This window comes from Muscardinus avellanarius (assembly GCF_963383645.1).
Source record: "Muscardinus avellanarius genome assembly, chromosome: 8".
In the NCBI taxonomy this organism is placed as follows: Eukaryota; Metazoa; Chordata; class Mammalia; order Rodentia; family Gliridae; genus Muscardinus; species Muscardinus avellanarius.
Genome location: NC_137794.1, coordinates 95,744,558 through 95,768,291, shown reverse-complemented (window position 1 = coordinate 95,768,291; position 23,734 = coordinate 95,744,558). Strand labels below are relative to the sequence as shown.

General features: G+C 40.4%; 1 protein-coding gene across 5 annotated transcripts in view; it reads right to left on the bottom strand.

Annotated features, from left to right (window-relative positions):
- AIG1 (androgen induced 1) overlaps positions 1–23,734 on the bottom strand; it is a gene marked incomplete at both ends in the record, with an annotated part of 250,850 nt that overhangs the window by 24,754 nt on the left and 202,362 nt on the right. For 4 of the 5 annotated variants that reach the window (XM_080700303.1, XM_080700304.1, XM_080700305.1 and 1 more), the window contains one exon: positions 14,788–14,903. The exons of the other annotated variant lie outside the window; for it this stretch is intronic. In XM_080700303.1, the coding sequence (XP_080556429.1) occupies positions 14,788–14,903 (116 nt within the window). The remainder of the gene's footprint in view (positions 1–14,787; positions 14,904–23,734) is intronic. 5 annotated transcript variants of the gene reach the window in all.

The window sequence follows — 23,734 nt, the reverse complement described above, 5'->3', positions numbered from 1 at the left end:
TATTGGGCTTGTATTGAATCTAGATCAAGCTGGGAAGAACTGAACAGGAAATATTTCACCACTTATTTATATATTCTTTATTTCCTCCATTAGAATTTAAGCTTTTTTGTGTATAGAGATCCTGTGTATATTTTATTAGCTATATAGCTAAGTACTCACTTTTATGGTACTATTGTAGGTGGTAGGTTTTGATATCAAATTCCAACTCTTCATTTCCAGTTAAATGAAAGCAAATTATTTTTTCAATAATAGCCTTGTATCCTTTGACCTTGTTATAATTGCTCATTGGTTCCATATTTTTCTTTGCTTAATTCTTTGAAACTTTCTGCATAGACCATTATACCATCTGTGAACTAATACCTTTCCTCCTTTCTTTCCAATCTGTATTTATCCTTTATTTCTTATTCTTGTTGTATTGAACTCAACAAGATTTTCTAAATGCTGAATGGGAGTGGTAGAAAGAATATTCATATCTTATTCCTAATCTTAGGGGAAAACATCCAATTTCTTACCATTAAGTATTTTAGCTGTAGGTTTTTTATAGATACATTTTTTTCAAATCAATTCGAGGAGTTCTCCTAAATCCATCCTCTACTGAGATTTATTTATTTATTTTTTTTGGTGGTACTGGGGTTCCTGGAAGCCCTTCTACCTCCGGGCTACACTCCCCAGACCTATTTTGTATACTTTTTAAAATTTGGAAACAGGGTCTCTTAAGCCAGTGTGGCTGGCTTCGAACCTGCGCGATCCTCCCGTCTCCGCCTCCCAAGTACAGGGATTATAAGCGTGCATCACCACGCCCAGCTCTACTGAGATTTTTTAAAATCATGATTGGGTATTGGATTATGTCAAATTCTTTTTGCACATCTATTAATATGATTATATAATTCTTCCCCTTTAGCCTGTTTGCCCTCAATCCCTCGGTTGTCCTGATCTCAATCTTGTCCCTCCAGTGGGAAAGCCTCCATTCTCCCATCATCCATCCTGAAGGTGAGTGGATCTCCCTGACAACTTTAAGCTGGAAACCTTCAATCCTTGATTTGATGTAATTTTCTCCCATCACAATCCTGGGTCCTTTCCACTTCTGCTTCATTTGCCATATTTAGACCTAAATCTCTACTATTTTGTATTGACCATCCCACTGAAGTTTTCTTTTTAAGTATTAAAATATATTTATTATATGACAAACTTTTAAATACCCCCATAGATTTTGTACCAACTTAGGCTATTTATATTGAAGGTTAAGTTTACTAGGGAAAGTCACACAGTGCCTCATAGTCGTTTCACGGATTGAAGTAGCTAAACTGGAAACACTGAAGACCTATTTGTGCATAAATGCTTTCAGACCACCAGCCTATAAGAAAGAGTAAATTAAATTAAGAGCGACAGTCTTCATTCTCTTTCTGAGTGAGTGGTAGAAATGACATATCTTAGGATTGAACAGCAGAGTGATGTGAAGCCGTGGTAAATTCTCTTTGGTTGCATGACTGAGTACTAGCTGACTTCACCGTCATCATCAGTTAGAATAGGACTGGAAGCATCAGTTAGAACAGGACGGTAATCATAACGATGCCTGCATGTGGTTGCATGAGGTCAGAAAATCGATTCATAGCCAAAGCAAGGTAACACTTCTAGATCACTTACTCAAAATAATAAAGACAATGAAAAAATCCAGGCATTGAGCCACTAGGACAACTGAACACCTACAAGAGCTCCACAAAACTTCAGTTTTATTCCTTCATGCTACCAGATCTTGTATCTTAATAGGTTGACTTTTTCCCTTCCATCATTTTGCATTGCACTCTTCTTAGTGTACAATTGCAAACTTGTCTTTCATAAGATTCAGCTCTGATGGAATACTGCACTCGTTTAGTTCTACTTGGAGCAGTAATGTTACTAATATGTAATAGGACCAAAGGGATACTGGTCCTGCCTCGTGGACAGCTTAAAACAAAACCTGAGTAGACACAGGTCTTCCCTCAGTGCAGGATGCCAGCTTCCCGACTACACTGGCATTACCCATATTCCATTTCTTTTAATCATGCAGTGACAGTATTTAGGTAACATCTATGTTACAAATGTGGATAACAAAGGAGGACTGCTACCATGGAAACCTACCTGATGGCCTTTGTGGTGCTCTCCTTGTTAGTTGAACGCTAGCGAACTCCACACAATAAAGGGCCGATCAACGTTAGGCATCAGGCTTCTACACAAGAGCACTGATTATTATCTTTAATGAGTGCCTTGGACATTGCAATTGGAGGCAGCAGTATTTTTGTCCAACCTCATTATTAGATAAGCACAGGGGGACTTGCATTAAGATATGCTTTGGATTACAAAGCAAAAGTCAACTCAAGGCCATCTCCCACTATTTATCTCTTGGAAAAACAAAGTATATAGTTGGTTTAAAGGCACATGCAGTTAGAAATATCTGATTAAAAGCAAACTAAGGTATATTATTGTCAGCTACATTTAAAGAGACCTAGCTTACTTAATTTATGTGTAGTATTATATGTATTAGTTATTTTTCTTCTATACAGTGCCTTCCTCACAGGAAAATTTATTCAAAGACTTAGTATACAATATTTTAAGTGAAGCTGTATTTTCTATGTGTGGCTACCTTACAGAATTTATTTGTTAAAGTCTAGGCAATATCCCTGTTAAGTCAATCTACAGTTAAAAATTCTGATTCTCCATAATTTAGTAATCTTTAAAAGTGTACTTAATCAAAATTTGAGTTGAGTTTAAAAAAAGACTTTGAAGATAATGGGGGCAGGCATATCGGTAGTAGTTCCTTCCTCTAAAAGAGCACTTTCATTCTCTCTGGTGTCAATTAAGAGGTAATTTCTATTGCTAGATCATATCTGAAACCCTGGCTGGTTCTTCTCTACCTTTGTGTATCTGGATGCACAGCTTCTTGCCCCTTTCCAGTTTTGTTCTAGAAGAAATCACCTGAGAGTAGGGCACCCAATGTGGATAAAGAAAGAAAATGGGAGAAGCGATGACTTAAGTATTTCCAAAAAACTTATTTTCAATTTTGTCCAGCAAAACAAATAAATGTGTTTTGGCAAACATTTCTTACTTCAGTTCTCATTTATTTTTTAAAGTTATAAAAGTATTTCTCTGGGGAATTTCAACTGCCATTGTGTTGGGGAGATCTATATCACTTCCCTGCCCAGGATCTCAGCATTTTCAACCCTCATGGGTTCAAGTGTTTGACAGCACACATCCTTCTTCCATTTATTCCTTCAAACTTTGGTGAGCCCTGTAAGGGGGTCTGTGAGGCACTGTACCTGGCCTGGGGGCTACTCTAGAGGACACCATAGTTCTTGCCTGTGGTAGTGCAAGGCTGAGGTTTCAGAGCTGTGTCACTGGAGCTGGTTATGGGAGCTCTTGAAAGGGGGACCTGACACCAACACCCAGTGTTGGGAAAGGTTTCCTGGAGGGAGTGACATCTGATGTAAGACAGAAAGACAGATTGAGAATGGCAATAAAGCCAAGGACACAATGAACTGGGTAGAGAGACTATAAACCCTAGAGGTCATTAAAAATGGAACTGCAAGTAGTTTAAGAGAGCTGATGTTCACAGTCCCGAGAAGAGGCAGAGCTTGCTTCTCAGCACCAGGCATTACAGAGCTGTGAAGCCTTATTCTGTAGTTTCCAAATAAAACCAAGCCCCTTATGCAGTATGAAATCTCCTGCGTTCTTGTTATCTTTTTCTCTCTATCAATATCTAGATGTTTTATACCTTCATACTTCCATCTGTAGCCTCCAAAATACCTCCAGGTATCCATCAGTTGACCAGTAGAGAATAAAATGTGGTAAACCCATATGATGAAATATTATTCAGCTCTAAAAATGAGTGAGGTACGCATACAAGCTACAACATAGATGAGCCTTGAGAACATTATACTAAGTGAAAGAAGCCAGTCATAAATGGCCACACGGTGCATGAATTCCACTTACATGAAATTTCCAGAATTGGCAAATCCACAAAGACTGAAAGTGGATTGATTAGTCATTGTTAGGAGACAGAGGAGGGAGTGACTGCCTAGAGGATATAAAGCTTCTTTTGGGGATGGTAAAAAGCCTGGAACTGGAATATAATGATGGTTGTACAGCCTCATGAATAATCTCAAAACCATGGGATTATACACTGTAACAGATAGATTTTATGATATAGTTGGGCAATAAATAGATACTGTTGGAATTGGAGGGTGGTTATTAATCTAGGCTAATGGATGAAGGGTTAATTCTCACTATTCCTTCCAAAAAATATGAAATAAATGAAACCCTCTCCTCTCTAACCCACCTTCCCTCTCATCTTTAGATCACTTCCTGGCACAAAGATAAAAGAAGCCAGGACAACTCAGTTTGCTTTTATCAAACTATTTTTACACCCTTTCCTCATTTATCCATTTCTGCATTTAAAAAATGCTTAGAGCTCATCCAAGATGATTCAAAGGAGAAGGAATAATGGTAGTGCCAAAAAAGGCAGTGCCCATGTGCAGCTGATTTGCTCCTGCACACACTGTGACTGATGTGTGCCCAAAGACAAGACCAGTAAGAAGTTCGTCATTTGAAACATAGTAGAGGTCACAGCCATTAGGGATACTGCTGTATCAAGTGTCTTCGATGCTTGTGGGCTTCCCAAGCTCTATGTGAAGCTGCATTACTGTGTGAGTTGTGTTATTCACAAGGTGGTCAGGAATTGATCTTGTGAAGCCAGGAAGGACCAGACACCCCCACTCCAATTCAGACCTGCTGGTGCCGTCTCATGACCTCCACAAAAGCCCAGGTAAGGAGCTGCATCCTTCAGGATGAAAAAAAAAAAAAAAATCTATGGTCTGAAAAAGATAAATAAAACTGTAAATTATACTTAAAATATACTCTGAGCCACACATTCTGCTAGAAGGCTGGGAGAAAAACAAAAGAATCCAAATACATTTGTTATCTATTAGAAAAAAATCTTAAAATTTAAAAACTTGTTAATCTGAAATTGAAAACATGTTTTGCGAACAGGGTAAAAAAGCACAAGATAAATTTGACCTTAATGAAAATTATTAAATTCAAAGAAAGACAGAATCTTAAAATGTATCCTGAAATAATAAGTCATTTTCTGAAGAAATAAAGCTTGCCTCAGATTTCTCAGCATGAACAGTTATTAGAATGAGATTGAAGGAATGTTCCAAGAAAGCTCAGGAGACCTGTAAGACCAGTCAAGATGGTGTTCAGTGGTGAATGTAAAAAAAAAGTAAGTTTCAAAAATGAGAAAAAGAAGAAAGCTATTTGGATGTCTAATCCATCATAGTCATGAGAAAAAAAAATAAAGCAGTAGTATGTTCAAAGGGAGAAATTTTAAGCTGGGTGTGGTACATGCCTATAGTACTTAGGGGGCTGATACAGGAGGATTGCAAGTTTGCGGCCAGTGTGGTAACCTAGTGAGACCCATTTTCAAAATAAAAATAAAAATAAAATAAGATAAGATAAAATGGGTTGATGATGTAGCTCAGAGTTAGAAAGCCCCTGGGTTCATCACTAGTACCAACCAACCAACAAGGAAACAAGAACCCCCCAAAAAACAAAACAATAGACAAAAAAAGGGAGAGATTTAAAAAAGAACTTTGTCCCAGTAGAGGTGTGTATCTTCTGCTAGACTCATCTATGTGGAATATGGCTTTATGAAGAATTAGTAGAGCCAGGTGTGGTGGTGACACACTTGTAATCCCAGTACTTGGATGCTGAGACAGGAGGAACGTTTGAGGCCAGCCTCGCAACTTAGCCAGGTCTTTGGCAACTTATTGAGACTCCATTTCAAACTAAAAAATATAATAAAATAAAATAGGGCCAGGGGTTTAGCTCAGAGATAGAATGCTACGGGGTTCAATCTCCTGCACCACCGAAAAACAAAAAGTCACTGTCCTTGTCTGATAGGCAGGAAAAAAGCACTGTTTCACATTGTACTCGAGTTAAGTACTTCTTTATCATGTATTTTCTAAAGTTCTTTACATAACTTTGGTTAAAGTTTAGTAGATGTGGTTGGGTGTCTGTGCAATAAAGGGAGCCTGAGGGAAATGTGTTTATGGAAGGGACTTGGCTTGGTGTGGTGGCTCCTTGGCAGACAACAGTTTCTCCTGAGCTATTTGCTTCTCTAGGGAATGAGGAGATCTCAACAGAGTTCTGACGATAGCGTTGAATGTCTTTAGAGGCTGGCAGGAATTTATGAATGAATTGTCACTTCTTTTTACAAAGCTAACCCAGGCTTTAGGACTCCATTTCTCTTTCTTATCCAATGTTCTGCAGCAGAATATTGTGAGGCTAGCTAAAGTAATCCCTATTATTGCAGAATGGCTTGAGTTTGTACCTGTGAATTTATGCATCCTTGTAATTTACATAAGATTTTAGTACTTAAGGCTCAGATTTTAAGGATAATTTACACGTTTTGTTTTTCTACTGACATTTGAGAATACTGCAGCCCAACAATACGTCATTGTGCAAAAGAAAAACAAAAGTGTTATCACTACAGGGGAAAAAAAAAAAAACCCTGCTGTAACCCAGAAACCTCAAAGTAGAGAAAATAAAGCACCAAAGTATTTTCAAAGAATTGACATGGTAAAATTTGCATTTTAAAAACAAACTCTCTGGCCAACAAGTGGAAAAATGGATGGGCGGTAGTGTAAGTTTGCTGAGAGGGTTGGGACGTTAGGGAGTGTGCGGAGGAGAGGGGCCTTCCCAGGAGGCTGAGAATGAGCAGCCCTGGAAAACCTGGTGGTCTAGGAAAGGGAGAAAATAACCAACCAGCCAAACACCATCCAACCACCAAAGTATCTGCTCAAGGAAGGATGTCGTGTGAAGGTAAAATAAAGGTTTTGGTGGGGAGAGTCAAGGCAGAATTTCTATTATAGTGACTGGAGAAGAATTTCTATTGTAGTGACTGGTCAAATGTCACTGGTCAGCAGGTGCACTGAATTCTCTTGGCTTGCTGAATGTGGTGCCTTCTCTTTGCCTCTAGACTGTCTCTGCTTCTGCTGGGGACACTTTTACCCTGGATTTTTTTATGTCCTATTTGACTCAAAGGGGTAGCTTCTACATCACCAACTCTGGGAAATCTTTCCTGACCAAATTTGAGTTAGGGATCTTTCTTTCTGGGTTCTCAGAGCTCTACTTATTTTCCCTTTTATAAAGAGCCCTATTAACTGTATGACAATTGCTTATTTCCTGGTGTCCTTCACTAGAGTGTAAGCCCCTTAAGGTCAGAAGGATGCCTGACATCTGGGCATTCAGTTGACACTGGTTTGAGAAAGTCAATGAACTTGGTGCTTGATTAACATGTCCCTAGATATTTCAGAATATGGGAAATTTAAAATATTATGGTCATAATAATTAAGTAGCTTCTCTTACTTTGAAGATGATTAGGGAAATGAGTCTCCTTAAATGTATAAAGTCAGTTTTGGATGGTGATTCTCGGCCAAGTTTCTCTTGTCATCTCCATTCATCTCAAACAAATGGTCTTTGGCTTTAGGGTCTATGGACTCTTAGAGTAGAAGCTCACGTTGGTGCAGACATCTCCTCAGCTGAATTGTTTACTTTCAATCAGTTCTTATTTTGTGTCTCCTGGGAGCCCAGCACTGCTCAGTGCGTGAGAGAGACAGATGCCTGGGAACTCTTTCCCTCCCGATTGTTGCTGTCTATGGAAACTATCTGCTCATGGTGAGACTGGGCAGGACTGGGGTCACTGCAAAGATCTTCCTATACAGGCTCCAGAATACGTCCTGGGCCTTCAAAGTACTCTCAGGCTCTCAGAGACGCTGAAAAGGATTACCTCAGGGAAATGCTGAGACTATAATCTTGCTAATAAATGACATTTTATTCTATTTGAGATGTTTTTATTGCCCAAACTGGATCGTCTTCCATACAGGATGCCACTCCGACAGGGAGTGGCTGGTGAGGCTTTTCCTACAAGGTTATCAGCTTCAATTGGCAAATTAAGTGAATCAGGCAGGTGGGAGAAGAGACAATACAGCTGAAATTCAATCTTAGAGAAATGGATAGTAGGAATATTGTTAATACTTTATGTGGTTACTATTGAGTGAAGTCTAAGAGGTGTGCATATAGGGCACATACACAACACACACACACATAACATATGTCTATTTTACTACTTTGCTTTTATTTAAAACTTAACCTACTGTTAGAATTTCTATTATTGAACTATCTAAATTAAGGCTATTGTCTATGACATTTGGATTTATGGCATGTCTAAAGTAAATTAACCCTTGGACTAGTGTACACAAGGAAGCCCTTTATTTTCTTTAAGATCATTTCAGGGGATGATCTTTTGTTCTAGAAAGTGAGGTGAGGGGAAGTTGGAGACACATTTTGCAAAAAGAGAAAAAAAAATAGCCACATGACTACAACCAGTTTTGAAATCCCCACCAGAAATAAACAGCAGATTAGAGAATCACACCACAGAGAAACTGCCAAGTGTGGAAAGTCAGAAAAGGCCTCCCCGAGAAAGAGGTCTTAAGGATCCTGAACAATGGGTGGGACTTGGGAGTCAGCCATGGTGGGCGTCATGGTGGGGAGAGGGGCAGCAGGTGGTGGTATGGAAAAGGTGGAAGCTCTGAAGTTGGGAGAAACTTACCATATTTGCTAATCAGGGAAAGGTTATTGTAACTGGGCTTTAGTCAACTAAAAAGAGAGAGGAGGCTATTGAGGCCAGAGACATCAGCAGGGGTCAGTTAATGAGGGCCTCCAAAGTCATATAAGAAACTTTGTACTTAAGCCTAGAAGCAATAAGAAATCATCCACACTCTTGGAACAGAGGAGAGGCATACCTATATTTGTTTCTAGAAGAGTACTCGGCAACCCTATGGATAGACAGGAGATGGATGGGGGATACTAGTTCCATGCAGTATTTTAGAAGAGAGATAACTGAGCTCAGAAAGTGTTGCATGAAAATAGAGCAAAGTGTAATAGAGGACTTTTAAAAAGTACTGTGGAGGTCCAGAAGATAGACATTGGTGAGCCATTGCCGATGGTGAGCCTGAGAGATGGGCTGAGAGTATCTCATAGATTTCTGGCATGAATAACAGGGTGGGCGATGAGGCTATGGGGATGCGGGTTTGGAGTGAGATGAGCAAATAAGCTATGCCGTGAGGTTGGCTTGCAGTTGCTAAGTGAGTAGATATGAAGTAGGCTCCAGAAAGAGTTTCTGGCTGAAAATCCAGAGTGGAGTTATACAAACATGGAAGGCATTTGTGGATCCAGAAAGGACAGACAGTAACAGAAGAGAACCTGCGGCTGGGCTCCAGAGAACTCCAACAGGGAGGTGTGGGTAGAGTGGGGTGGGCCAGCAAGGATCGGGGCCAATCATGAGAACTGGGGGTGAAAGAGGGAGGGAGACTGTCAGGTCCTGAAGTCAGGGAGCAGAGTGTTTGGGGAAGCTGGAATAAAATGTTAACTAAGAAGAGGCTTACAAAGCAATCTATGACTTCAACAAATTAGAAGTCACCGGTGATAACGGCAAAGGTCTTGCTAAAGTAACAAAAGCTTAAGCCACACTAGAATGGGATGATGACCATAACAAGAAGCACATACTCTATGAGATATTTTCTTACATGCTTTTCCTAAAGATCAATGTTCTTCCAATCTTCCCACTTCAAATGAGAAAACATGGCAGAGAGGGGTTGGGCGAGTTGCCCAACCTCACAAGGCAGAGGCAGAATTCAGGCTCGGGCAATATGGGCTCATGAAATCACTTTCACAGCCGCTATATTATCTTTTTGCGTGAATGTGTACGTGAGAGTAGAGACAGTGGAGACATCTTTGGAGCAACCCTGTGAGCACAAAGTGGGACAGCAGCTGCAGGCCCGGGGAGTGGTCCTAGAAGAGCATTTATTAAGGTGAAGAAAAAGATTAGGTTGTATCCAAATATTGGCTGGAAGCATCCAGGAGTGAGACTGAAGTTATAGAGGAATGAAGCTATAATCCACACTTGAGGGCCCAGGAGAACAGGCAGGAGGGCCAGTGCCAGAGGGGAGGCTGCCTGTGGAAACTCATTCCTAGAGAAGGAGAGGACAGGAACAGAACAGAGGTTCGCAGGAGTGAAGAAGCTCCTGCTTAAATTCTGAGATTTTTCTCTACGACATAAAAGGCCCGGCCGTCTGCTGAGGGGACTTGGGAGAGTGGAGAGGAGCCAGAGGGGAGCTGACCGAGATGTCTACATGGAACAATCACCAAGTGGCCTTAAGGACACGAGAAGCATCAACCTGGAGATTCTAGCAGACAGAAGAGAAGAAGCAATCATTGGTGTGTTTGCAGGGAAGCCAGGGAGTGTGGGAAGGACCATAAACACATATGGAATGACGGCGGTGGGGGCAAGGGTAATAACACACGCGATTCTAGTTCTACAGCTACTCCCAGAAGACCCTAGAACCAGCCTATGAGGCTAGGAGAAGATGAAGACTGAAAACATAAGTACTGGGGATGGGAATGAATGGCAGACACAGGTCTCTTCTGTCCAGAAGCAGGCCTAAGGAACTGATCTGCCCTTCACTCCAGTGGATGCTCTGAGGGGCCGGGCGGGAGCCACATGCTCGGTTGTTAAGTCCTCAGCCATCCAGATAGACTTCCCGTTAGGAGATGAGAGTGCAACACACTCTCCACAAAGTGCTTGTGGAAACAAGCAGATTGGAATGATGGGAAAGCAATGACATTCTCTGTTCTCAGGGGAAAAGCAGAGCTCTGGAAATAACTCAATATAAGAACCATACAAAAAGTCCAGAAAACTCTTTAGCCTTCTTAATAGGTTGCAAGGAGACACCAATCACACAAAGAAGGACCAAACCCCGTAAGAAAAGCAGAGGCTAAAGTGAAAATAAAATAAGGTTGATGGGAAGAGAGAAGAAATAGAAGAAATTGGCCTTTGTTATAGAGACACTGTAGACATAGGATTTGTGTTGCTCAGAGGGAAGGAAAGATACTTTTGTTTTTAAGCAGCCCTGTGTGCTCATGAATCCTCACAGCTCTGTGAGGAAGGTGCTCTTACCCACTTTACAGGTGGTAAATAGGAGATTGCAGGAGGATACAAAGAGGAAAATGAAAACAAGAAATAGCTGAATTTAAAGATCTGAATTTTTGCCCTCAAGAAGGTCTAACAGGCTAATGAAAGAAGAAAGATGCAAAAAAGGCACTGAGTTCAGGCTCCCAGGACCCAGTATAAACAGAATATAATAATGGCACATACTGAGTGCCAATTATGTGGCAGGCATCTCGTGTTTTCTGTTGAAGGGTTTGAGAATTTTAATCACAACATTATCTATTTTTCCCTTCTTTGACTCATTTCAATCACCCATACATTCTTCACTTTCCTTAAAGAGTATGAAAATACTTTTTTTTTTTATTGTCTCAGGACCCTAATGGCTTTAGATAAATTCCACACTCTAAACTTTATGATCCCAAATGCATTCACGGAGGAACTTTTCCAACATGGAAAACAAAGCAAAATCAGAATGAAGTCCAATCTTTGCTTTGTGATGCCAACCTAAATCACGTTGTATCACGTTTTACCTCCCACTAAACTTGATTATCTCCCAGCCATACCATGTGGATTATTATTATTTTTTTGTTTACTCACCGAAATTTTTAGGAATTTTTCCAATTTTGTTTTGGAAACACACATGATTTCTGTTTTAAGAAAATTTCTCAAAAACAAAAATAAAAGTATACTCAAAGTGCTGGAATTTGCAGGGGTGAATGAGTAAAACATTCAGTAAGAAGGATCAGGATGTCAGCAGGGCTGTTTCTTTCTGGAGCCTCTAGAGGAGACTCCGTCTTCCATCTCTCCAGCTTCTAGAAAAGGCCCCCGTGCCCTCTCTCTCCTGAAGGTCAACATTGGCAGTGTGAGTCCTTTTCATGTCTTCCCAGCTGTCCTTCCTTAGTCCTGACTGGCTCTGGCCACAGCAGGGGAAGGCCCTCCGCCTCTGAGGACTCCTTGGATTAGACTGGGTCCTTCTGGACAGTGCAGCCTAATCTCCCTAACCCACAGCCCTCATCCTGTGATTGGGAGAATCACAAGGTAAGGTTTCTTGAACCTCATGCTCTCGAGTCAGCCACACTGGGAGGATGGTCCCTGGGTGTGACCTCTGAAGGCAGGGCAATGGCTGGAGGTCCCTGAGGGGGTGGCCTGGGGACTGTCTATGTCCCTTGCCCCCTCCCTTGGCTCTGCCTCCCTCCATTAAGCCCTGAGGACCTGCAGCGCTGACTCCTGCTCGGCAGCTTGTATAAATGGACCATATGTATGAACTGAAGTCTCCAGACCCATAAGCAAATAAACCTCCCTTCCTCTAAGCTGTGTGTGTGTCAGGCGTTGGGTCCCAGCTTTGAGAATTCTGAGTGCGGCCTGTGCTAACCTTGGCGAGGAGGGAGAAGAGGTTGGGAGAAGAAGTCACAGAGGGTGGGAGCTCAGTGGGAGCCAGTTCCCGAGGGAAAGTGCAAGTATCCTTCCCTGGCCTTTTCAGCTCTCACTATGCAAGGCCGGGAGGAGAACAGCTCCACGTGGGGAGGGAGACCTGAGACTGGAGAGACTGAGGAAAGCAGGCAGGTGGCTGCCAGCAGCCCTGAGGTACAGAGCCGACCCAGCCTCCCTCGGTACCGTAAAGGAGATCTATTTACTTTACAATCAGCACATGATACGAGGAGTGCTTTCTTTCCTCTTGGCATGAGATTCTGGAAGGTCCAGTTACAGCACTGGAATGCTATCAAACGGCTTTATACCCAGAACCCTTCGCTGTTGTCTTACTGGCCTGTCAGTCCTGAGAGTCTAGAAGGGAGTGAAAGCCAGTAATTCTTTTTTTTATAATAAATCCTTGGATTTATATAGCATGACATGACATGAGGGGCATTGTTTAGCTCTTGGCATAGCTAGAAATGCCTAGGGCAGAACACCAAAGCAAAAAATCTACTCCAAGAGCTTTCTTAGAACAGATCTGAGGGAATTTTCTGGTTAATGCAAATACATGTCCAAACAAGCACCAGTTTGCTTAGGGAGTCCACAGAGCTGGCAGGCCTCTCTTGGCATGAAGAGCATGAGTCATGCTTCATTTTAATGAGGGATCTTGGGGGTCTATAATGGGGACTACGTGGTATTTCCCCTGTGCCTCTTTGGAACGTTGGCTGGTTGTACACACAGTGGGAGAAAGGCCATCAGGAAGAACATAGTTCCTAAAACCTCTGGGACTCTACAGAACAATGTAATAGCAGATAAGTGAATATTCAGCAATATATCACGGTTTTTGTCCCATAGGTAGGCAAATTCAAGTGCAGGGAAATGAGCGGGTATTTGAGGGTGGGGTGAGAGTTGAAGAGGTTGACTTTTAAGCTAATGCGGAAGGCATCCAGCTCTGCTTTGAGGTTTGTAGCGTCCCCGGAATGACTGTGTTGCTTCCTTACTTGACTCTTCTGAAAGGCAGCAGTCACCGAATATGAAATTCATATTTATTAAGCACAGAGATCCATCTTTAAGACATGCTATTGGTCACATTCCTTCCCTGAGTCCTGATCGCTTAGACTTTTTCTCTCAGAGAAAGTCAATACTTAAGGTTTGGGGATATAGAAAATCCCTAGAAAAAAGTGACTTGGACTTAACCACTAGTGAGGAGAATTAATCATTAGTTGATGGAATGGCCTGGGGCCTGGGTACTGTTATGTGGATGCACCTTAAATCCAGCCACTTGGTGTGACTTCCCAGGGGCAAACTCTCTTTCTGCTCAGATCTATATGTGATTGTTTATGCAAAGTATGTGAAGTGCTGTACTGACTGTACTTTATATGTTTAGGATGTCTGGAGAAAACGCTTTGTGGACCCTGGGCCTCCCAAAGAGCTATGGTCTCTTGTCGGGGTGAAGTGGAGTTCTGGGTTGTTTGGAAGAACATTATCCAGTCCTTCAGGCTGAAGGGAAGGAATGGAAACCCAGAACTCAGGACCAAAGAGTCTCAAGAGGCAGAAAGGCTGAAGAGAAGAACCTATGTGTGTTACTATATCAAAGAGGATGGGGAATTTTAGACAGAAATAAGAAATCTTCTATTCTAAAATAAACAATTTTTGATCTGTTAAAACATAACAAAATGGAAATTAATGTGAAGTAAATTTGCCAGGCAAAAACTCTAATCAGATGGATATGGCCTCTCACTCTTGGGACTCCATTGTGCCCAACAGACCACACCAAGATTTCCTGTGGTTCATTCACCCTGATATTCAAGAAGAAAACAATTAAACACGTTCTATATATAATAGTTAATACTGGAATAGGTTTTAAACAGATTCAGAAAAATGTATATTTTCACTTGCTTCCTATTAAGGCCATTGCTCTAAGAGGTCATTTCTTCTGTTTTAATTTCTGTTTATTGTAATTCCCCTACTCCCCCTCACAAAAGCAACAACAAAAAATATCCCAAGCAAAAAAAAAAAAAAAAAAAAAAAAAAGCCCTTAAGCTATAAAACAAGTGTCCAAGAAAAACATTTAGTTTGAAAAAGAGTTGAAAAATGTAGCCTTGGAAGAACCACTGCTTACATGGGATTGTTCAACAAATTCCTGCTGTGTGAGGTTTGGCATACACTTTCTAAAAATATAAGCATCTGGGGAAACAAGACAAAGCCCAGGTCTTGGACCAAATGAGGCACACAGTGTGAATCTGTTAGTGATTAGATCCATAATGCAATATGTGCCCAAATTTAGCAGTGCAAAATCTAATACAATATGAAAGCCCAGCAGGCAGAGTCCTTACCATAATATATAGCCCACAGAGAAGGTACATATGGCGGCAAGCCCACTGCTCCTGCTGGGGTACTGATGGTGCGACGTCCTCATCTCGATTAATATAAAGGGCAGAACCGTCGTGTGCTGGAAAAGAAGAGAGACTAGGTGACACAGATTCTTATCACTGCCTTGCTACAGTGGTTCTTTCTCCAGTACAAGGAGCAGCATAAATTCCCAGGAAAGATAGCCCCAGCGTGTCCAAAAAAGAGAAGAGACATGAAAACGTGTTTTAGCAATGGCTCCATTGGTCTTTTTCTTCTGTATCTTAACTTTTGAAATTTTACTTTGACACCCATGATAGGAAATTTCCATGACACAGAAAGATGTACGGCATAAAAGAAAAAAAAAAAAAGGAACAGAAGAAAGGAATAAAAATAACCTTAGTTAACATTTTGGTGTGTGCGCTATTTTTTTGCCTCTAATACATATTATTTATACGTAGTTAAGATTAGATTGTGCATGTAATTCTGTTTTAGGTTTTTATCAGAATATCATAGCATGAGAATTTCTGATATGCCATTTTAGAAATTCTTCTACAATACCAGACCTGACCACAGCTGCCCAGAATCTAGTATATGAATATGCCTACATTTATTTAACCAATTTATATCCTTGGGATTAGTTAGCAAAAGGTTTTAAATTTTATTTATTAGAAATGTTGTGATAAACATCTTTTATAAGACTTTTTGAATGTCTGAATGTTAAATTATGTTCTTTGAGTCAAAGGCTGTGAAGATTTTAAGGCTATTGATACATACTTCCAAACTATGTGTGTACAGCATCAGCTTGGGAAACAATGCCATATTTACTTCCAGAAAAGTTGAGCCACTTGGTACAAGAAGTGCGTGGATGGATTTAGACATGATATTGGAATATAGAATCCCAAAATCTGAGTGGAACAGTTCCACCTACTTTTTTGTTTTTTAATCTGGTGGCCACTCTACAAACTAAACACAGTGGACCAAAACAAAGATGGAATGTATCCCTTCTGAAGGGAAAGCCTTAAATTCACCAAATATCCAAATATTACTGGTCTTAAAATTTGGAGACAGACATAACGGTTCAAAAGCTTCTTTGATAAAACTGGGTTGACATATATATTTACTTTCCAACAGTGGCAACTTTCTTAAGAGCAGAAAGATGGAAGGACTGTAAAGATAGGTTAGCAGGTCTGAACTTCCGTTAGTATTTCCTGGAGAGCCATGAAAAAAAAAATCTCTGTCTTGTTCTTGCTGCACGGTTTGCATAGTGAAAGAAAAGGCAGGAGATTGAATGTTTATGATGTTCAAACTCTAATAAGTACTCTAGCAAAATGGAGCCAGGTGTCAGGGAGATGCTGGCGGGTCAAAGATGTGTTGGGGAGACCAAGGTGAACATCTTAGGGGCAATGCATTGTTTATATTCATAGTGAAAATAAAGGAAATGATTCCGTAAGAAATAACAAAATGGTGGGCATTTTTGTGTCACCATTCTCCTGTTGATAACTGGTCTGAGTGGCAACTCATTCTATTAGAGTGGCATTCTAAGGATGTCAGGTGAGCCATTCCACAGTTGGGTACCTTTCTATTTCTCCATCTTTTATTTTCTTTATTATTATTATTGCTTTGAAACAGCATAATTAGCTCTGCAGGAAACCATGCAAAATGCATATATATTTACTTTCCAACACTGGCAACTTTGTGTGCTAATACCAAGACAAATGCATTGTAAATGTCCATTTTATTGATTTTTCATTAGAATCCAGTTACCTCAGATGACCTTGGCTTGGAATTTCACCAAAAATTTGAGATTATATCAATAGTTTCATAACATATTATTTAAAAATATAGCTAACAATATGGCCATAGCTTACCAAATCTTACATAGAAATCAAAAAAGCCTGTAAATTTCACCTCTACACTGAAGACAATGTTGACTCTGGTAGCCTGTGTGGATTATAACTGACAATGATTTTGTTTTGGGCTCATTTATATTAAAAAATTCTAAACTCTGCTTCACTCATTGATCTAAAGTGAGTAGAAAATAAAGACATTTTCTATAAATTTATATTCAAATAAACAACTTGAATATGTTTTGTTATCCAGTTGTTATTATTTTACCTATCTATCCTGCTTGCTGATTATTAGATGTTATATCTAGAAGGGTTAAGGTATACATCGATGATGCCAGGAAGAAAATATATGTGAAAAAAGAATTTTTCTAGATAATTAATCCCTGTAATCATCAACACTAAAAAGAAGCTACTTGCTTCATCAGCAACATCAGAATTACTGACAAAAGATCTTTTTAAGGACTAGCTATATATATGTGCAAGTCTGGCTGGTGGCAAATCTCAGGGGACGCTGAACATGGTGGCACATACCTATAATCCCTGCACTTGGGAGGCTGAGACAGGAGGATCTTAGGCTTGAGAATAGCCTCAGCAATTTAGCGAGACCCTCAGTAACCTAGAGAGACCCTGCTTCAAAATAAAGAATAAAATCTGGCTGGAGGTATAGCTCAAAGGTAAAATGCACCTGGGTTTAATCCCCAGTAACCCACCCCCCAAAAAAAAATCCCAGGGAAGATTATTTTTGCATCCAGGCAATAGCTTATCATTTAGAATTTGCATGCACAAAACAATGCATATTTCTCCCTTTAAACACTTAAAATTCAAATCATGCTTACTTTTAACTAGTATAGACTAACAAAAGTAAAAAGAGTGCCAAATGCTTATTGCAAATATAAATGTTGTCTCTAAGGTAATAGCTAGTTTTATGAACTAAAAAATGATAAAATTTTATACATGGTCTTATTGAATTCTAAGTAACTTTTTAGCAGCTTATCTATAACTTAAAATCTACAACAGAGGAATGATTATTTTAGAACTATGGTTACAAGAAATTCAGTTCCTATTCATTCCCAGACAGCACTCTACTTAAGAACCAGGAGAGAAGGAGTGAGTTCCATTTAAGACTATCGAATGTACAAGAGCGAGAATCTTCTGTTTTGGTCACCGTGGTATCTATAGCACTTAGACTAGATCCTGACACATAGGAGAAACTTGATAAATATTTTTTGAGATGACTTAATTTTCCAAACAGCATCATAAGTGTGTATTACTAACTCACTTCTGAAGATGAGACCAAAAAAAAAAAAAAAAGGCTCAGAAAGGTTAATTATCCTTTTCAAGATCACAGAGCTGCTAGGTCTGAAGGGAGGATTCCAAACAAGTTCTGTTTTGACTTGGCCTCCCAATAACAAGCAATTTTTTCTGTGATAAATCATATTTTTAAAGTATATCAGAGTTGGCTGGGCGTGGTGGCGCACGATTGTAATTCCAGCGCTTGGGAGGCGGAGACAGGAGGATTGCACAGGTTCGAAGCCAGCCTTTCTGGCTTAAGAGGCCCTGTTTCCAAATAAAAATATAAAATAGGTCTGGGAGTTTAGCCCGGAGAAGGGTTTCCAGGAACCCCAGTACCACCAAAAATAAATAAATAAATAAAAATAAATAAAGTACATCAGAGTTGAATAACTTTTGAATCAATAAACCTGAAGTAGTGTGTGATTAAAGGTCATGTATATTCTAATCCCTATAGACCAAAACTACTTTTTGATTGGCCCTCAAAATAAACAAAATGTCCTTTTTTTTTTTAAACACAGACAGAGGTTTATTTAAGAAAGTAGGAGATACACATTCAAGGTAGAATGTGGGCCATCTCAAGAGGAAGCGATGTTCAAAGATGTCTTCTTCACTCTAAAAAACAAAATTTGCTAACTGTGTTATTTCCTGTGGCATCTTATTGACTGAATAATAATAAGTAATAAAACCAGCTAGCATAAAGTCAGAATCTTCTAATGGTATGACAATAGTTACAGATGGCTTGAAGCAGACACAAGAACCTATTTCCCAAAGAGACTTCAGACCAATGAGGAAAGATACCAGTAGGATGGTGGATATTGGATATAAGATAGTGGAAGGGACTTGAAGGTGGACAGAAGGGAGGGGGAAGGGGAGACTCGATGAAAGAAACGTTCAAAGAATCCTGTGTACATTTGTGAAGTTAACAACACTAATATCAATATTATGAATGGGGAGGTGGAGGGAGCGGTTCAGCTGGAGGGAGATACATGGGGTACTGTCTGCTGTATGTTTTTATCACACTAAGCCTCAACATGATGTGTAATTATGCACCAATCAAGGTATTTTTAAAAAATAATTATTTATTTCCTCAAAAACAAGTACCATTCAAAATTCAACAGTATTCTCAGGTAGATGTCGATTCACTGTAGATAAAGGAGATGAAGTCTAGTCACCAGTGGGGCTCTTTAGAACTGCATTGGTTATTATTTGTGGTGCACTGCTGTCTTGGTTTGGATCTGGTTTGTCCCCATGGTTCCGGTTTTGAAAGGCTTGGTCCTCTGTGGTGTTGGCCCTTTAAGAAGTGGAGACTAGTGAGAGGTCTTTAGGGCACTGGAGGGATGCCCCTGGAAGGGCTTTGGGGTCCCCAGCTTCTCTGGCTTCCTGTATTAAGATGTAATCTCTTCCTCCCACTCTCACTTTGGCCTGTGACACCTCTGCCATGAGGTCCTCCCCAGAGCCTCCGGTACTGGTATATACCTTTGAATCTCCAGAACTGTGAGCTGAATAATTATCTTTCCTTTTTAAAGGGAACCTGCCTGAGCTATTTGTAATGAAATAGCTCAGGCAGGTTCCCTTTAAAAAGGAAAGATATTATAGAAAGTCAAATGAATTAATACTGTTGTCAATAGAAAATGCTCCAGCAGCTGAGTTACTGAGTTTGACTTATATTAAGTTGGAAGTATAATGAATGGCTGACAGCCCGAGGAGTTGACACTCAAGCTACCACACAAACAGTTCCTAGAAAGTACTGGCCTATGGTGTAAGTAGTTATCCTACTACTTATGATATATGATATACTATGATATCCAACCTCTATCATCCATTGTTGTTGGGATTGAGTAGCTGTACTTAGAGGACAACACTCAAAACAGGAAAGCCCAGACCTTTCTTGGTCTATTGTATCCTCTGTATTTTTCTTCATGGGGGCTCGGGCAGGTTCCCTGTGACAGAGAAGACAGAGTGCTGGCAGGACCTGATGAGCATTCCGTGGCAAAGGCCTACTGCAGAGGGGATCCACAGGTGGGGTCACCTTAACAAAGAACAATTAGACCTGAGCAGATGGAATTGTGGGAGGTCCCATGATTTACTTATAATGTGAAGATTGAAGCAGATGGGACAGGAAACAATGTGCTTGGACAAGATGCTCAGAGGAAGCCAGCAGCAGAAAGATCGACAAGCTGGCTTCTGGGATCTCGTTCCCATTGCATCCCTCTCACTCCTCCCCTAAGACTCTAGGCAGGTTCCTGCACATTGTGAAATGTAGGATCATTCTTTGTAAAAAGAAGGGATTGGATTAAAATAGTGCTCTTCAAACTTCTGTCATGAAGAACTAACATTATTAAGTTTTGCTTTTTTACTTACCAGAGCTGACTGACCTGTACATTAGGAAAAGCAGACAACAGGGCCTGCGATACTTTCAGGGATCTGTGAAAATGACCGAATCTCTCTTTGCATCACAAGAAAAGATAGAGCTTTTAGAGCTGAGAATTATATTCATTCTTCAACCAAGCAGTCACAGAACAGTATGTTTCAATGAAAGAAGGGACCCATGAATTTAAAATGCATAGGGCCTCCAAAACTCAGTGTGGCCTGACACAGGCTACCTGGTTTAAAAATTCTCATCCAATTCACATTTCTTAAATGAACATATTTAAGGGTAAACTATAGAAACTCTCATGAATGGAATATCACTTGTCATAATGAGAAGATAGCCACAAAAACAAATAGGACAAAAATGAATTACTCTAAACGTTCACTAGATATGTTTGCATGATGAAGGATCTCACTCTGAGGTCTGTGTTTTAGTGGTTAAATAGGGGTATCAGTAATCAAGAGAGGGGCACTAAAGACACAGAGTATGAAACAGGACAGTCTCCTAATCAGAATCAGAGGACTGAAGACAATTCAGAGGGAATGACCTCCTCACTCTGTGGTCTGCAATTATTCAAGGTGAGACCTCTGTGCCTCACAACTTATCTTGCACAGTGCTTGAGCTACAGAGATCATTAGGTCTTGGATGTCTCCCAAGGCCCGAATGTGAAAGGCACAGCTTCGTGCTATTGGAAGGAGTAGGAACTGTTAAGAGTGGGACCTCGTGGGTGGTCCACAGGTCATTGGCCTGTGGGCCCCAGTCTCCTCTTTCCTTCATTTCCTAGCCTGAGCGCAGCAGCATTGTCCTACCACACTCTCCTGCCATGATGTAGTCCCTCACCACAGAGCCAGTCAAGGACTGGACCTCCCAAACTCTGAGTCCAAATAAACCTTTTCTCTTTACCAGTTGATTATTTCAAATAATTGCTACAGTAAGGGAAAGCTAACCAACATCACTACACAACCTATACACTGAGATACATGGGAATAAATTATTGATAAGTTGCATTATACCTTCTAATTACTAGATTATTTAATTTATGAATAGATGTTTCATGTGTGTGTGTGTGTGTGTGTGTGTGTGTGTGTGTGTGCATTGGCATGTACCTGCATCCTCTTGAGCTTCTAGGCTGCAGGGATGACTGGAGATGGGACTGACCTTGCCTAGGAGGATGGGGTGAGGGAGAGTCCCTATGAGAACCAGCAAGTTTATAGCTCGGCTTAACTGCGAATAATATGGAAAACCTCCCTAGGATACAAAAAGGCATGCACTCCAGATTGTAACCTGAATGCTTTCTTTTTTTGTTTGTTTGTTTTATTTTTTCTCTTAGTTGTCTATTAAAAATGAGAAAATTGTATTTGGAAGTTAAAGGAAGATGGAATGCCCAGATTTTAAAATAAAGGCTGTTGCCGGGCGTGGTGGCGCACGCTTGTAACCCCCGCGCTTGGGAGGCAGAGACAGGAGGATCATGCAGGTTCGAAGCCAGCCGCACTGGTGTAAGAGACCCTGTTTCCAAATAAAAATGTAAAAATAGGTCTGGGAGTGTAGCCCGGAGGTATAAGGGCTTCCAGGAACCCCAGTACCACCAAATAAAATAAAATAAAATAAAGGCTGTTGCATTAGCAAAATATGATGTAAAGGAATAGAGGGAGTGACATCAGAGAAATGGGAAATCACAAAACACTGGCTATTTCCAATCTCTGTGGATTTCTGGGCTCTCAGACAAGTCCAGTATTGGAGGAGTACAGGAAAAGACAGTGTGGGGCGGGGCCTGTGCAGAAGGTGGCTGGATCTTCCCCTGGGACAACTGTTAATTCAGAATTAGTTGGTGTGGTATTTCTCCTCTTCTAGGGAACAGAAATTACATCCTATGTAGCTGGGAAACAAAAGTGAATAGGCTCAGTCACAAACCTAAACTTTTATACCTGAAAATCTGATCAGTGGTTTATCCTTAAGCTGCTATTATTAATTCTACTAATTGGTCAGCTCAAAATTTGCCGCTCCCAAATTAGATGAAATCAGAATATTATAATGATACTCGAATACCCATGTGTACAGCAACATAATTTGCAAAAGCTGAATTACATAACCAGCCTAGGCATCCATCAATGGATGAATGGAGCATAAAACTTTGGTATATATACACAATAAAATTTTACTCAGCAATAAAGTAGAACAAAATCACACCATTTTCAGAAAAATTAATGGAGCTCAAGAATAGTATACGGAGTATAGCCAGTCTCAAAAAGCAAGTAGATGTATGTTCTCTCTTATATGTGGAAGCTAGAGAGATATTAAACAAGAAATAAGGGCAACATCAAATAGATAAGCAGAGACTCCAGGGGAGTGACTGAGGGGGGAATAAGAAATGGGATAATAAAGTCATAAAGAATGCAACCATTGAAACAATTCTATTAACGTATATAAAATTATCAATTTAAATCTCGAAGACATGTGGGAGCAGAAGAAAGGGGGGTAAATCTGGTAGAGAGGGCACCAAGTGTTGTGTGCATCTATTTTTCTGATAATCTGTACCCCAATATGATATAAAATTACAATGTGCCCTTCAGGTGGTGGGGGATTATAATGCCTATAATTCTATTTGGAAAGCTGAGACAGGAGGATTGCACGTTTGAGGACAGCCTCAGTAACTTAGTGAGAATCTAAAGAACTTAAAACTTACTGTTTCAAAACAAAACAAATTTAAAAAGAGTGGGCAGTTGGAAGTATAGTTCAGAGGTAGAAGACTCCTGAGTTCAACACCCAGTACCAAAAAAAATTATGGATGTATATAGCCAGTCCCTTCCAGTGGAGACATGTTAGTGTTTTGAGTGATAGAGAACTGCCAGTCTCAACCACAATATTTTCCATTTTCCCAGAATCCCTAAAGGCTCTGAGGTGATAGCTTTAGTCTGGTGATGTCTGTAAATATGACATAGACTCTCTTCTAGAAACTTCCAGAACCCTCCTGACTGTGCCCTTTTGGCGTGGTGCCAGGCATCTGCTCCTGCTGGTAGTCATGTCAGGACAAGGTGCCCTACACAAGAGCAACCTCTTGTTTGAAATGAGGTTAGAAACTATGACCCAGGATCCAACACTTAGGTTCTGATAGAGGCAGCATATGTCCCAGGCACTTCCAAACCTCATTATAGCCCAAGAACAAAACTTGGGATCCCTGCTGTTCTAACATTAGCCCCCAAAGCCATGAGGCGATGTTTTTAATAATGAGACCCAAATAAACGAGATAGTGTCACACATTAAACAAAGACATCCATATCTTTGCAAATAAGAGCAAACTGTGCATCACAGAAACCATTACACTAGGACAGTGATGCGGTTTGCTGGGCTGTTATTTTGTATTAAAAGAGTATTTTTATTATGACTGGAGGGCAGTTATTACCTCTTGCTGAATCTCTTCCT